The sequence below is a fragment of the Heliangelus exortis genome, chromosome 22 (genome assembly GCF_036169615.1).
Source record: "Heliangelus exortis chromosome 22, bHelExo1.hap1, whole genome shotgun sequence".
In the NCBI taxonomy this organism is placed as follows: domain Eukaryota; kingdom Metazoa; phylum Chordata; class Aves; order Apodiformes; family Trochilidae; genus Heliangelus; species Heliangelus exortis.
In genome coordinates this window covers 8,546,732-8,562,451 of record NC_092443.1, presented here as the reverse complement: position 1 = coordinate 8,562,451, position 15,720 = coordinate 8,546,732, and the positions used below count along the sequence as shown (strand labels likewise).

Genomic DNA, 15,720 nt, shown 5'->3' with positions numbered 1-15,720 from the left:
GCAAAAGACACTTGACCCCAGCTCAGGAGGGAACTAAAGGGACCACAAGGTTGGGACTTAAAAACACTCACACTAAAAAGCCAAGGATATTGAAGAGAACTTCTAAGTCACAGCACACCAACACCAGAGTGGATGCTGTAGCCAAAAAGACTTTTCCATTCCTTGCAATACAAAGAGGAATAGTGGGAACAAGTAAGGAGAGATTTATTTCCTTGGATGCTACTGATGGGACCAATGCAGCCAGGCTGGTGTTCACTTTTTGAAAAGCAGCCACAAAAGTGGATTTTAGAACTGGAAAAAACTGCCTTCTGATGCCTTAATGCCTTAGTTAGAGCCCCCAAACTGTTCAGCTCATGACAAAAAGAAGAGATGACTCAATTATGGGATGTAAGCACCTTCAGGGTGGAAACTGGTGTGTGATAAAGAGATTTTTAGTCTGGCAGAGAATAAACAAGACCCAATGGATGGGAGCTAAAACTAAGAAAGTCCAAAACAAGAAATAAGGCACAGGTTGGAGAGTGCAGGATGATGAGGGAGGTGGCATTCTCACTCCTGCTGGGTCACTCAGAGCCCCACATGGACTTGTCCTGGCAGATCTGCTCTGCCCAGACACACAGCTCTGTGCAGACATCAGACAAGAGTTCCTGGGCTGGGTGGTAAAGAGGTGTCCCTGCTGACTTGAAGGTTTCCTCTGCAGAGATGAAGGGCAGAGAAGGTGAGGGAATAACCAGAGGGTGCTGCAGAGATTGTGGTTCAATTCACTGATTCTTTGCAGAGTTACAGTCTGACTATAGCAAGATGGAAGTGGTCACCTCCTTCAGGAAAGGAGATGACTGAGCCCTATGGCAGCCCCAATAATCCCGTGTAGGATTTTCTGAGCAACTGAAATGATTCCTGTAGGTGGAAAGGCTCAGTGCCTCCCAGCTGACTGCAGAAAGAGCCTTTGCTCTGGGGAGACTGAAAACACGGATCTGCTCAGGTCTGATGCTTCCAGCAGTGAAACAGAGCACAGACAACCCCCAGAGCCCCTTGGAACAAATCCCTCTGCCTCCTACAAGGCTCCATCCCCTGCCTCTGACCTCTCCCTCCCCACTCCTGATGAATGCAGAACTGCTGGGCTAACAAGGCACTGAGATTGGCTACCAGCCACTAAAGGGGCTAAAATGCTACTGATTATCCTCTCAATAAAGGGCTGTTTTTTCCAAAAAAGCACAGAAGTGGCTTTTTCAGCTTTCAGTCAAGTGCCTTCTTAGTTAGCCCAGCTGTTCCTCTCCTCCAAGCTCTTTGGTTAATCCCATTGACTCCAGTGATATCTGCTAATTGCATGCTTGCCTGCAAATGAAGGCAGTCAGCAAACCATTACAGATTCCTCCTGATCCTCAATCTTTGAGGCCAGACATCTTTGCTCACCTTTTCAGAAGGGAACTTCAGGAGGTCCAAGGTGTCCATGCTGTTCCTTTGGAGTCTCTTTGGCCTGGCTCCTGCAAAACAATGCACACTGGCATCAGGAGGGTGTCACCCACCCACAGCACTTATGTCACACAGATAAAATTCAAACCAGGGCAGACCCTCCACTCCTGTTAACTCCAGAGTCAGAAGGATGAGATGCTGCAGCTGTGCTGTCCTTGAGATCCAAACATTTTTTTTTTTCTCTATTGTTTTGGGTCATTTTTCACAACACTATCACAGCACAGTCAGCAACAGCTTGGGCTGCAAGAACTTCTGCTATCAAACCAGTGGCTGTGACCCTGATCTCAACCGAGGCTCTGGAATTCAGGAGTTACAAAACCCACACTGAACAACAAAAGTCAGGGGACTGACATTGAGAAAAATCCTAACAAAAATATAGTTTAATAAAGGTGCAGAATTGTTGCTTTATCTTCATGTTTTTATCTTAAAGAACGTATCTGGGATACAGCTTCGAGCTTTTCTCTACAGTCACGAGGGCTGGAAAACTAAGTGAAAGAGCAAATATTTCCTAACTATCGTAACCATAACTATCTAAACAGCCCTAAAGGGTGCAAAACCTTGCCCTGAAGCAGTCAGAGAAATCACAAAATTTGGCAGTGCTCATTATATTTGAGATTTTGTAAAACTCATTTTAATGCAGTATTTGAGCAGTGGTGAAAGCTTGAAAAGCAGAAATTGAGTGAAACCCAGTTCAGCTCCAACTCCTGCTTTCCAAACTCTTTACCTTCATGTCTCCCTCCAACCTGCTTCCAGCTTCTATTGCCTTGCCCACCAACCCAGCCAGAATTTACACAATGGCCCCACGATGCCTTCACCCCCTCTGGAAAATTCCCCTTTCTCTGGTCTTTCCTGAGGGTTCTGTTTGGTTGAGCACCCCTTGACAGCTCACACCAGCAACACCACACAGGGCAAACCCAAAGCTTTGGACTCAAGGTCCTGTAACAATTTCCAAGCTTCAGGGGACTGGAAACCACGGAGCTTGGGGTGGTTCCTGCAGCAGCAAATCCCCCAACCTGAAGATTCCTCAGCCTCCAACCCCCACCTAACAGCAGAGCTTATGTTAGAACAGCACCCACGGACCCTCTTCAAACCCCACTGAGCTGCTTAGTGGACAAACTTAACAAGAGAGAAGGCAGAAAATTGAGTCTGGAATAAAAGACACCTACAAGCACTTAACCTGATGGTACATTTGGGTTTCAGAGCAATGCCCAAGAGGCAAGGGCAGCAGCTGGGAGGGAGCCTGCGTCACGGCGGCTTTTAACGGCCCCTTCCAGGAAAGCAAGAAAAGAGCCAAGTGTGTCTGATTAGATAAACACACATCATTTCCAACAGCCTGGAGAGTCGTTAATTATACACCTCCGTCCTCAGGTGCTTTTGTACGTCTGCAACAGCATTAAACCGCTGGCCAGAAACCATTAATCTCTGCTCTGAGAAAACCTGCCTTCCCCTTTGTTAATTTAATACAGGCAGTCAGCTGAGAGCACCCCGGCAATTAGGGCACGCAGAACAATTTGTCTTTTTCAGTTGCTTTGATGCTGCTGTTCCTCTGTTACCATGTGGATTTCATATTCAGTTGAGCTGAGAGAGGAAGAAGTTAGGAGTTACAAACTCAACTTCAGAACCATCCAAATCACCTGGTTTCTTCCAGAAGAAAACAGAACCAGCACCGGGGCCAAACACTGGTCTTGCAAAAACCTGGGGTTCTGCCCACGGAACCCACGGGCACCATGGTGTGGAGCAAGCAGTGCTATGAAAACCAGCAGCTAGGGGAATTCAGAGGCTCCCTATTAACCAAGGCTACTGCAAGAAGATCAGCACAGGCAGCAGTTCCCACCACGCCTGGGAGAGCTTCTCCCCTTTCCTCTGCAGCCCACGCATCCTCCTCTTCCAGCCCAGCAGAGAGATTTCCATACTCACATGCACCCCAGGGCAGAAGGACACATTAAGTTTGTGTCTCCAACCAGGACATCCCTCAGATGGCTCTAGCCTCCTCCAAGTTATTTTTCCCAGAAATACCTGCAGCACCACCTAATACCCAGCAGACGTTCAGCTCTGCCTCTTTCTTCCCAGTGCTGCTCAACAGCAGCAGCCGTGGATGCTGAATGGATGGAGCAGCTGAAAACCTGGGGCTGTTCCTCTGGAAGGTTTTTTCCTCTCTCTCCAGTATTTATTGGCATGTTTACCAAGCCTGCTGCAGAGTAACGGAAAACCTCAGGGGCATTTCTAAATGCTCTCTCTGTCTTCAAGGCTTGCTGAGATCTCTAATAGAGCAAGTTGAAACCTTCTTGTGAATATCAGCTGAGCAATGCCACTGACTGGCTGTATTCATGCCCTGTCTTCCTGGAACTCCTTGGAAGTTGTTCTTCTCAGTGTTCAGGCTTCCTGTTTCTTTTTAAAATATTTTTTTTTTTCAAAATCTCTTCCCCCCACCCATGATCTCAACACCACCATGAACCAAGGTTTGGGGTTTGTTAACTTTTTGCATTTGCAGTTTGGTTCCTGGCCCAAGTTTAACACTTTTCACATTCCTCTACTTCAGAACTCGATGGAGCAGTCACCTCCCCATCTGGAAGGGAGCAATGAATTCCAGGGAAGGGGAAATTTTCTGCAACAGAGGAGTGGGGGATGCTCATGTGCCTGCTTGCATTTGAGACATTCTTGCTTCCCCCAGCTCCCATGCATGCCCTCATCTCACAAATACTTCCTATCCTTCTGCCCTGGGGACACAACCCCATATATCCACCTCAGACACCCCTCTAGATTCATCTTCTTTTCCTGCCTCACATCCTCACCCTGCAGAGATGACAACAACCCCTTTGCACACCGTGGTGCCATGGGTTGAGGAACCTTTCTCTAAAATCTTCTCTTCACAGCCAGAAGTTGGGTGGTGTGTGCTCCTCACCCTCCTTGAGCTCTTCAGGCTGATCAGTGCAGAACTACACCAGGCTCTGCATGGCTGCAAAAGCAGAATCATAGAATCATAGAATCCTAGGGGTTGGAAGGGACCTGGAAAGATCATCTAGTCCAACCCCCCCTGCCAGAGCAGGGCCCCCTAGAGTACATCCCCTAGGAACGTGTCCAGGTGGGTTTTGAATGTCTCCAGTGAAGGAGACTCCACAACCCCCCTGGGCAGCCTGTTCCAGGGCTCTGTCACCCTTACAGTAAAAAAATTGTTTCTGATATTCAACTTGAACCTCCTATGCTCCAATTTACACCCATTACCCCTTGTCCTATCACTGGTCACCACTGAGAAAAGCCTAACTCCATCTCCCTGACACTCACAGAATGCTGATGGGGTGCATGCAGCAAGCACAGCATCTTCCCACCCATTTTTCTGTCTGCTTGATCTCTGCCCCCAGCTCCATACTGCCTGGAAGGGCAGGATCAGTGTGGTCTCCAGAGGGAAGGACTCTGCTCCTATGTCAGGCCCTCCAACAAGTCTTCAGCTTTCAGAGTAAACTTAGAGGAGAAATGCTCACGTAGCAAAATCCTCTACCTTGCTGCAATCTGAAACGCTGCCACAGAACACACAGGGGTTTTATGGTAGGATGGTGACAGGAGGGGAATCATCCCATAGAGATTTGCAGTGGGGCAAAGCTGGGTTGAGGGCATGCAGTTCTGTTCCTCTGTGGTCGGTCTCCATGGCCAAGTGGTGCTCCTGAGACTGACAAGATGGAGCAGAACACATGCAGCAGCAGCTCAGAGAGCTCTCCCAGAAGCTGTCATCGTGCTGACATGTGCTTTGATAACTCTGAGGTTCTCCCCCCACCTCCAGCAGCCTGGAGAGCTGCCTCCCCCATCCCTCTTAGAGCCACAGCAAACCCCCCAGCCCAGCTGAGTGACAGTCCTGGTGGCAGGGAGGAGCACACTGTGTCCCTCTGGGCTGGCTGTACCAGAGGAAGGAGAATTCAACCTGACAGGGGACTCCACAGAAGAGCAACAGGGAAAGGTTGTAGGGCCAACATCATTATTCCCACCCTGCCTCCAGCTCTGCTGCCTGCACAGCCACAGCCCATGGAGCTCAAGCTTTGCCCCATGAAGAAAACACAACAAACCTTGGCATAAGCACTTGCTGTATTTTCATGAAAAGGTCATTTTACTCCATACCCATATTAACTGAGATACTGAGTTGGCTTTTGAGTTCTCCCAGCCCAGGACAGTGCCTTCCCCTATTTGTACAGACCTTTCAGAACCTTGATTTTGGCAGACGACTCTAAATATTGTTCAATATGATGAAATTAGACAAGCAAACCAGTTGCTTGGGGTGGCAAACTGGTCTGTAAAACCCTCCCCAGCTCAGAAGTGACAGTGGAGATACAGTCCAGCAATTCAAATGCTCACAGAGCATCTCAAATCATTCACTCCTGACATCTTATCAAGAAAGCTCTGTCAAACTTGTGCTCCATTATTCCAGCAAGATCTTCAAAGAAGAAAGGGGAAAATTTTAAGAAGCACAGTAACAAGAAAGAAAGGGAAAAAAATTAAAAAATCAAGCAACCTCCAGCAGGACAAACATCTCATTTAAGGCTTTAATTAGTCTTCAAACACATAATGGGTTCTGGCACTATAAATCCACTTGACCTCTATTATTGCCAGCACTTGCATGATAAATGCAGGCATTTGTTTTCCCAGTTGTTACTGGGCTAGAACAATACTTTTCTCTAACTAGAGAAAGCAAATAATATCAGTTACTTACGATGACTGCACCATAAAATGCTGGCACCAAAGTGCTGTGTGTCAGTCCATGGGAAGGACCATCTGCCTACCCCCAAATCCTTCAGACAGGAAAGGACCAGGGGAATCCTGGCAGCTCTGGCCCCTCCTGAGAACAGAGCTAGCTGGGCACACTATTTTTCTCCCTATCAGTTATTTTAAGTTTTTTTTGGCTGAACAGTCCAGACAAAAGCCAAGAGCAGGTATTGCTTACAACAGAGAGGACACCTTAAAATAATAAAACCAACTCATAGCTAAGGGTCAGGGGAAGCTGTGTGAGTGTTTTTTCCTGTGTGCTGTCCCAGCAGACTTCTTCAATCCCATGCAAGGCCCTCCCATCCTCAGCTTTCCATTGTCAGAACTGGGAGCCAAAAGGACAGGAATGAAACCTCTTCTGCTGGGAAGATCTGGGCTCCAGCATTTGCTCCAACATGCTGTGTATGCATTGGCACACAGACAGCACACAGCTGAGCAAATATCAGCCTTCCAGACAGATCCTGAGCACTACAAAAACCTGCTCCAGAATAATAATTTTGCAGGGTTTTTTTCTCTATGGAAAAACAGTTCCTTTAAAAAAAAAAAAATCAAAAAAAAAAAAAAAATATATATATGTGGTATGCAGTGATAGAAGTTACTTTTGAATCAAGATTCTTATCTGCATCATTTGGCAGAAGATGCTTTGAGATGTGTCAGCTGAGTTCCTCATCCTCCAGAATCCAGTCTGACAGCTGAACAACTGCCTGAAAATTCCAGCAGCATTGCAGAGCCCCACAGCACCCATTGGCATTTGGCTGACAGCAGCCAGGCTGAGCAGTAGCACAGAGGCTGCTCAGGTGGGGAGAGGGAATAAAGGCACTCAGGACCAGAAAAGCCTCAACATCCCCATGGAAAGGTAACACCTGGAGCAAAAAGTCTTCCTTGAAGACAGAGATGGCACAAGGGAATTACTTTCTTCCAGTGGAGACAAAACCAGCATAGCTGAGGAAAGCTGCAGCCTTTGAGGAATAAGGTGACCTTGCATCCTGTAGCCTAACAAACCAATTGCCATGATGCCAGGCAGCTCTTTTATTCCAGTTTCCCCCCCCACATGCAGTGGGCATTGGCTTTTCTCTGAGCAAGGCTGGAAAAAGGTTAATTTGCAAATGAAGTGTTGGCAATTTGGCCCAAAGACTGAAGTGTTTTGTGTGTGTTTGTAGTACCTGGACAATACAGAGCATCCAATCATGCAGCACCCCAGAGAGAGTCAAATCCAAGCCCAGGAGCTTGTGGGGAGCTCCAAACCCCATTACAAGCAGCCTCCTGTAACCAGCCCCTCCTCCAGGCAGTGTCTGTTTAATAGATAAACACTGATGGGGACAGGAGGATGTTCTGGGAGATGAATTGATCTGGGTGGAGCAGGCTGGGAAGAGCCCTGTCACCTGGAGGCTAATTCAAGAACCATGGAAAGGCTTGGCAGGAGCTTTTGGCAGGCTTGCTTCTAGGAGCAGGATTTTCTCTGCCAGCATCCAGCAGAACCCCATGACCTCCAATCTTCCATTATCAGTTTGTGTTGAACAAGCAGGGATCAAAAAGAAACAGGGCTTGAGCAAGGAAGTGACACACAGTAATTAACAGAAGCATCTCCAGCAGCCAGACAAGGGAAATTACAGCTGCTGGGTCCTACAGACTGACTCAGGGAGGGCTGGAGGAAGAGCAACACAGGACAGGGATTTGCAGTGCTCAAATGCTCACAGGAAAATCTTCTAAAAAGAGCAGCAATGCCCTTGATCCCTTCTCCTGGATGCTGGTGTGAATCAGTCAGTGTGCAGCAGCTCCTGGAACATGGACTCTGAGCTCACAAGCTCTGTCTGTCCAAGCTGCCAGGTTTTCTGCTAAGCAAAGGTCTGTGGTCTGAGCACTTGTCCCTGCCAGGTCCAGCCTTGCTGTGGAGTGAAGGACTCTGGTTTCTGAGGTTAAGCAAGAGATAAGGCTGACCCTATCTGGGTGAGAAAAAGAACTTCTCCTCTGTCCCTTTCTTGCCCAGTGCTGCAAGAAAATACTGTACTGTTAGATCATCCTCATCATAACCATAGGCATTTCCAACACGTTGGCTGTGTTGTCTGTGGAAAATGCATTTGGGAACCAGACAGCACACACCAGAGCTGGGATGGCTGCAGGAGTCTGGAACAGAAGCCAAAGGGAACTTCAGGCTCCCCAGGCTGGAAAAGGAGTTTGTGTACAGAACTGACAGTTTCCAAAAAGTTAACTCCCCCCACAACAAGAGGTCCTTTGATTGATGGATTGCTTTGCCAAAAGCCACACAACACCTTCTCTGCCCCAGGCTTCAGGAACTGGGCTCTTCCTCATCCTCCTCTCCAGCTCCTGCTGTCTCCCCTGGCATCAAGGTAAAACAAGTACTTGAGTTCCATTAGCACACTGTCTTCTCCTCCAGTCCTGGAGCATTTCCTCTGCAGTGAGCTGAGAGCCTCACTGTACACTGACACTGGGAAGGAGGCTCATGTACAGAACAAGAAGAACATTAAATACTTCCTAACGCTTTGAGAGGATTTTAAAATTTCATAAAGCTGATACTGGCGCAGTCTGAACTGAGTGCTAAATTACTCAGTTTAAATTCAAATGAGTCAGAGGTTCATCCCCCCCCATAACTGCAGCTGGAATGATTTAACAGCTGTAACAACACTGATTTGGAAAAAAACTCATTACAAAGATAATGAAGGAGCATCCTTTAACACCCTGAATCTCCACCCAAGCAGCTCCCCATGCAAGCAGCACTCCAGCTCTTCCTGCCCTGCTCCCTTACACACCACAGCAAGGACTACCACAGACTCAGGGTCTTTTGGATGCTTTCCTGCAGGTGTCTTACCAGGAGGCAGGTGGGAACAGTTGCTCAGAAGCCAAGACTCCCCTGAGCATCTGTTAGAGCACAATAAAGTCACCAGACCACCTCCCAGTGCTGCCTTGCATTTGGCCAAAAGCTACTCAGCTCCAGGCAACAGCCTCATCCACCAAACCCCTGCAGAAGGAGGTACAACCACCACAGCTGCAGAATGCAACAAGGTAGAGCTGCAGCCCATCAGCTCTGGGGAAAATAATAAAATATAGTTGAGGATTACTTAATATTCAAATATTCAGCCATTTCAGTTGCTATGCTTACTCAACATGATGGGAAGAACAGGGCAGGTTCTGTGCTGGGACTCCTGTCCTCATCTGCTCAGCTGAAGACAAGCAGTTCCCTAACACTGGGACCACAGCCTGGGGGAACAGGGCTGTCCCCCTGCCAGAGGGATGCTGGGCTCAGAGGGACACAGCTGTCACCCAGCACACCCCTTTGCAGAAGGGTTGAGCAAACCACAGAGAAGGAAGATCCTTGTGTCTGGGATGCATCCCAGCCCCAGGCAGAGGCTGGCATGGGATAGCAGCAATGCCTCCTCCCTGCTTTGCGTCAGCAGAGGGATGGTCAACCCAGCAGATTTCAGCAGCCCCAAACACTTATGAGATACTTCAAAAGATATTTAAAGTAAGCAAACAAACAAAAGCAAACAGGCTAGGAAACATAAAAGCAGATTTTTTTTTTTTTTATCCCTGTCTAATTGATCCAAGGGTTCAAAGATTCCTGTGAAGAAGGCAAGCTCAAAACTGCCTTGAGGATGCAAAGCCCCAGATTCAAAGCCACACTGAGCCCATAACTGCTGAGGAAGGAGAAGCATTCCACGACCACCCAGGCTCAGTTGCCCACTTCACCACCTGGGAACACAACCTGGAGTGGGCTGCCTCTCCCACAGAGAGGAGCAGATCTGCAGCTCCTGGGCAGCCCTGCCTTGTGCCCACCCTGCAGCAGCAAAAGGTGTGCAGAGAGCAGGGCAGGCTCCCACCCGAGTCCTTTTCTGCCCTCCCTGAGCACAGCTGGGCAGTGGTGTCTGCCTACTGCAAAGAGCACAGAAACCACCCCAGGAACCAGCTTTCAATGCTCTGAAAGCATCTTCATGCCAACAACGCCTTCTGGAACACCTACACCCCCTCCCTACCCACACCCAGCTGCCAGGAGAGGTGTTGCTCAGTGTCTCCTAACACTGCTGCTGCTATCAGAGATGACGACTGAGGCTGACATGCTGCTGAGCTGGTTTTGGAAGAAAAGCAGCCTAGAGCCCCTTTTCACTTTGCAGAGGCACTGATGCATGTCCCAACCCCCTGCCAGGCACCTCCACCCCTCTGGTGCTGGGGGGAACCTCCCTGAACCCCTTCCCCCAGCTGGGAGGTTGTCCCAGCCCGTGGCACCCTCCAGAGGGAAGGCTGAGCAGGAGGAATTGCTGAGGGGAGGGCTGGCTGTTCACCCCTGGGACATCTCCCAGCACCAGGCAGCATTTCTTGGTGTTCATGGTTGCCTTCAGCCCTACAAAACAACCCCTGCTGGGCACACCATGTTCCCTTGCTTCCCCCCAAACACAGAATCTTATCAACCAGTCCTCCATGCTTCACTCCCAGTGGGTGGAAGAGGACAAGACCAGTTTTCAGGGCTACATTTTTTCGGGTGTCTGGAGAAACAGACACAGCCCCTGTTTATTTGCTTCATGTTTTAGCTACTCCCTGGCTTCTTCTGGTTTGTTGCTTTAAACTCTCAGTGTTTGCATTTCTTGACAAGGTCGGTGCTTTCACAAGACTTCTGCAGCACTGCCCCACTTCCCTGGCCTCCAGCTTTGCCTTCTGATGTCCAATTGCTCTCAGAATATTAATTAAAATCACAAAGAACTCAGAAGAGGAGCCAAAACAGCAGGGGGAAATATCAGACACCCCTGGAGGATGATGCCCAAGCCTTAGAAGCAAAAGTAACCTGTGAAGGACATCACAGTCTGAGGGTCTGGTCAGGGTTTCCCAGACCACAGTACAGATTTTTCCATAACTCAAGTTTATTATGAAACTTTAATTTAATCAAGCAGGCAGAATAATGTTTTATAACATGCCTGCTCTGTCAGATGTTTTTAGCATCCTTATGAATGTGGACATTTTATAGTTTTAAGCAGGGAAAATAATCTGAAGGGAAAAAAAAAAAAAAATCCCAGAAAGCTCTCCTCACCCTGAGATTTGACATCAAAGAGCATGGCTGGTTCAGGAGTCAACTTGAATTTCAACCCTCTCACCTGCTTCCTATTACAGAAACAGATGTTCCTCTTGCTGTAAATTGCTGCTATTAATATAAATAATTATGCTTTTCTAATCATTTAATGGGTGCACAGGAGGGTACTGATGCTCCTGGCAGCCATTAAATACATCTCCCATCTTCTCAAGGGCTCAGAGACAGGTTGGTGGCCTCTCTTATCCTCCACTGAAGCTCAGAATAAAAGCTGAAGCCAGAAGAAAAGCTGAAGAGAGCCAGGCTCCTCTCCACAAGCCATTCTGCAGACCCCTTGTCCCTCCAAATCTCTTTGCAAGAGGCACAGCACCTTTCCAGGTGGATGGATGTGTCCTTGTGGCTCAGCACTGCAGCTCTCACCCTCTCCTTCTCCTGCTGCACAGCCCAGCACACCCAGAACACACAGGCAGCTGATTTTTGCCTTCCCAGGACAGGTTAAGGGGCAACACATCCCATGTCCCACCGGTCTGGAGAAGCCTCACTGTGCAAGGACACCTCTGTCCTGGGCTCTGGGGTTTCTCCCTCCCTCCCTCCCTCTCCCGCACACTCCAGCCCCAGCCATTTGCTGGTTTTCTTCCAGAGAACGTTTTGTCCTTTGCAGACATCAGCCCCAGCCTTGGGAACGGGAGCCGTGGCTGCAGAGATGAGCGAGGTCACTGCAACCTCCAAGAACACCGGCCCAGCCCCAGCCCCAGTCCCACCCCCCGCATCCCGCACCCGGCTCCGGCGCTGCGGGAGAGGAGAATCCCTGCGGGAGAGGAGAATCCCTGCTGGCTCCGGAGGGGAATGGAGCACAGGCACATGTGGCTCGCTGGAGGGCAGTGACCACCAGCCCACGGGCCACGAGTGGCTCTGCCTTGCCCTGCTGCTCCTTAGGGAAGCCCAGGGACTGCCCGGGTTCCCATGTGCCTTAAACAAAACCTCCCACCCCTGGGGTGCTGCTGCCCAGGGCTTGTGCTGTGAGATGTGGGCAGTGGGGCTGTCAGGGAGACAAGGGGGGGGACACTGTCACAAAGTGGGGGGGACACTGTCACACACCAGGCTCAGCTCTCCCCAGGAGGGGTTCTGCTCACCCCAGGCCCTCCCTGACCCCCAGAACATGCTGTCCTGCTGCACTGGGGGACCAGCTCACTCCATAGCAGGATGCATTCAAGCCCAGATTCATTGGGGAGTGTTATGAGTGCAGAGAACCCCCTTGCTTTATTTTTAAAATTATTTCCAGCTAAGAAAAAGCTGTGCAATAGGGCCAAAGCTGCAGAGCTCCCCTCCCAGACAAATCAAGCCTGACCCCTCCTGCTGCAGCTCTTCTACACAGTATGCTCATGCATCCAGCCCAACACGAGTCCTTGGCATTGCTCTGCTCCACTCCCCAGCCACCAATCACCTCGTTTGTTCTACACTGTGTTGTCCCAGGAGCAGAGGCAACATCAAGTTTATTTTCCTGTTCCCCTTTCAGAGCAAAATAATTTGCCAAAAGCAAGGCCCCAGGGAGGTGGCAGGGATAAATGTCCAGCTCTAGCTAACACATTTCCCAGTAGCTATAAAGATGGGCAGGATGTGCAAAGAGTGGCTGGGACAGCCTTGTGCCCCACATGGGCTTTGAGGAAACAGCTCAGCTCCAGCACAGCTCCTGATGGAGCTCAGCAGGGCCTACACACAGCTTGGCTTCTGAGAAGAAGATTTAGCACTGATACAGGCAGGCTGCATCTTCAGAACAAGTCAGAGAGCAAACACACAGCCCAGGCTTTCTCCAGCCTGGGACACCCTGCCTCAGCCCCAGCACCATCCCTCTGTGCCAGTTCTACCAACAGGAAAGAGAACACACTGCCTGTGGAAAAGTGTCTGCACTGACAAGGTCATATTTAATCACCCAGCACCTCCTGGGATGCAGTTTCATCTGTGTGAATTTAATATCTGTCCACAGCAAGAGCAACCAGCTGGGAGTGCCCTGTGCCAGGCACCCACCGGTGGCTGCAGTGGGCAGTTCCAGGACAGGCAGGTGGCCCCTGAGCTGGGGACATCTCAGGCTGACAGAACACAAGGACTCAGCTGTGCTCCCCTGCTCCCTGGGGAGTGAAAGCAGAAGGACCAAGTGCAGTGAGTAAAAGCATTTTGTCCACTATGACCAAGTCTTGCCACCTTTTTGTTTCCACGCTGGGCATCACTGCAGCTGTTCCAGGGGTGAGACAGCACCCAGCATGCTGATGCTCATAACCTGCTTCCAACCCATGATGTAGGCTCATTCCCTAGGTGCTCATCAGAACAAGAGCAGACAAAGATCCCTGCCAGCCACCCTCTGAAAGCCTGCCCTATCAGTCAAATCAGTTAGAAGGGCCCTGCAGAGCTTTAAAAGAGAGAAAAGCTGATTTGATGCTTGGCACAAGCAATTTCATTTCCAATGCAGATTAATTCCATTAACTCCTTGTGTGCCCATTTTGGGATAGATCCTTGCCTTTCCTTGCAGCTTATGGGAAGCACAGAGCAAGCATGCTGTGGGCTCCTTTCTGGCAAAGGCATTCAATAGCCTCATCCTGCTCTGGCATTCACATTTCCTTCCAGGTTGCCCACTTCCAGACACCTTCCCCTCCCCACATCTTTCACGAGTCCCTTCAGTGCCAGCACAAACCCAGACACTCACCTTGTGCTTCATAGCCAGAGCAGTGGGGAGCTGTGCCCATGTCCTCATCCCCAGGCCCCAAGCCCAGGGCTGCCCTGAGCTGGGCCATGTTCAGCTGTGCTGTCAGTTCACCATTCCGGTCCCCGATCTGCAGGGTGAAAACCAACAGGCTGCTGGTTAACAGGGAATGTGCTCTGAGCAAACAAGCTTCTAGAAAAGGGTTTGCCAGCCCCAGAGCAAACACACAGCTAGTCAGAAGAAAGCTTGGAGATGCCCTGAGAGACCATACAAAGCCCAGGCTTCCATCACCCAAGCAATTCTCCTGGGTGGGAAGTCAGCAGAAGGTCCCTGCACCCTGTGCTGGGTGCTGGCTGCACCTCAAAACTCATTTCTGCAGAGTTCAGTGCAATGAACTGAGGGGGCACAGCCCACCCACTGCTACACAACTGGGACAGAGGGAAACATGAATGTCTGGGTCCATCCTGGAGCCACATGTGTCTTGGCAGAGAGCCCTGAAACTCTCAGCCCTTTTTCTCAAGTATTTCCATGAGCCCCAGGCAGCCTCGTGGGCAGAGTCCCACTCAGGGCTTGGGTGCTCTGAAATCCCTTGTCTCCTGGCTCAGGTCCATGCAGCTCAGAATTGTTCCCAGTGATCCACCCACACAGGACTAAACATCTTCTCCAGTCCCATTTTTTTTTCCAGCTTCCCATCTCTGACTGGCCCAAGGCTGAGGAAGCCAAGGCTACATGATCAGGAAGACAATTTCCAGTGGTTTCTGCTACTTCAAAAGGGGAGTTTTAAGTTGTTCTGCTAGGATTTCCTCAAAGTTAAATGAAACAAGAAAATGACTGTGCTGCATAAGCCCAGTGAACACAGAGGGGTCACTCAAACTTCTAATCTTCAGAAGAACAGCTGCCTGTTACAGCAGACAACCTTGGCTGTTCCCTGCCTCCCTGCTCAATGCCTTGCAACAGCTCTTTTGTGGTCCTTGGAGATAGAGGCTGCAGCATGAACCAGCCCAGAACAAAATCATCAATCTCCACATTATTTCTGACAAAGGCCCAAGCACCAGCACAGGGAGGGAGATCAAACAGCTCATCAGGCATAAACCCCCTGCCAATTACAGGAGATTTGCTGTTGGCATTATCTCCAGAGAAATTACTATGTCCTGGTTAGGTCTCTCAGTCCTTGATGCTCTGCTCAATGCCTCCCTGACTTTCACTCATTCCAGACCCTCTCCAAGGCCCTATTAACAACAGAGAAACACACTGGCAGGAGAGTGATGCTAGGCAAGACCTACCACACAGAGCCTAGCAGAGTCATCATTCCTGCCCTCAGCTCAGATGCCTCAGTTTCCCCAGAGCCCCCTGCACCGTGCAGAGATGGGCAAAGTACTCCAGAGCAGTGCCTGAGAGCTGGGAGAGCTTCCAAGGTTTTTAAGAACACACACTTCACTCCAGCTGCTTAAGAAAATTTTCAAGTAACCTCAGGTCACCCTGCAGCAGCTTCCAATGTGCATTTAAGCTGGATTCAAACGTCACCATCAGGGTAGAAGGGGAAGGGGGTGATGGAAAGTGAGCTAAAGACATTAATGCACAGAGGTTTAACTTCAGCAGGTCTTTCCTGGGCAAAATGCTGGAGCTTGCCCCAAGGGCACACTTGGCTCCCAAGGCTAAAATAAAACAGCTTTACAGCAGAACCACTGCTAGAAGCTGAAGCAGGCTCCTCCTCACAAGCAGACTCTGCACTGCCCCATAATTAATATGTTAGGGAGTTCAATAGCCACCTGCC

The 15,720-nt window shown here is 49.6% G+C and overlaps 1 protein-coding gene across 3 annotated transcripts in view; it reads right to left on the bottom strand.

Moving 5' to 3' along the window:
- GPSM1 (G protein signaling modulator 1) overlaps positions 1-15,720 on the bottom strand; it is a 68,700-nt gene that overhangs the window by 23,328 nt on the left and 29,652 nt on the right. For 2 of the 3 annotated variants that reach the window (XM_071765922.1, XM_071765928.1), the window contains exons 9-10: positions 13,950-14,076; positions 1,411-1,481 (exon numbers count right to left, since the gene is read on the bottom strand). In XM_071765922.1, the coding sequence (XP_071622023.1) occupies positions 1,411-1,481; positions 13,950-14,076 (198 nt within the window). The remainder of the gene's footprint in view (positions 1-1,410; positions 1,482-13,949; positions 14,077-15,720) is intronic. The other variant, XM_071765923.1, reaches the window with a different exon arrangement.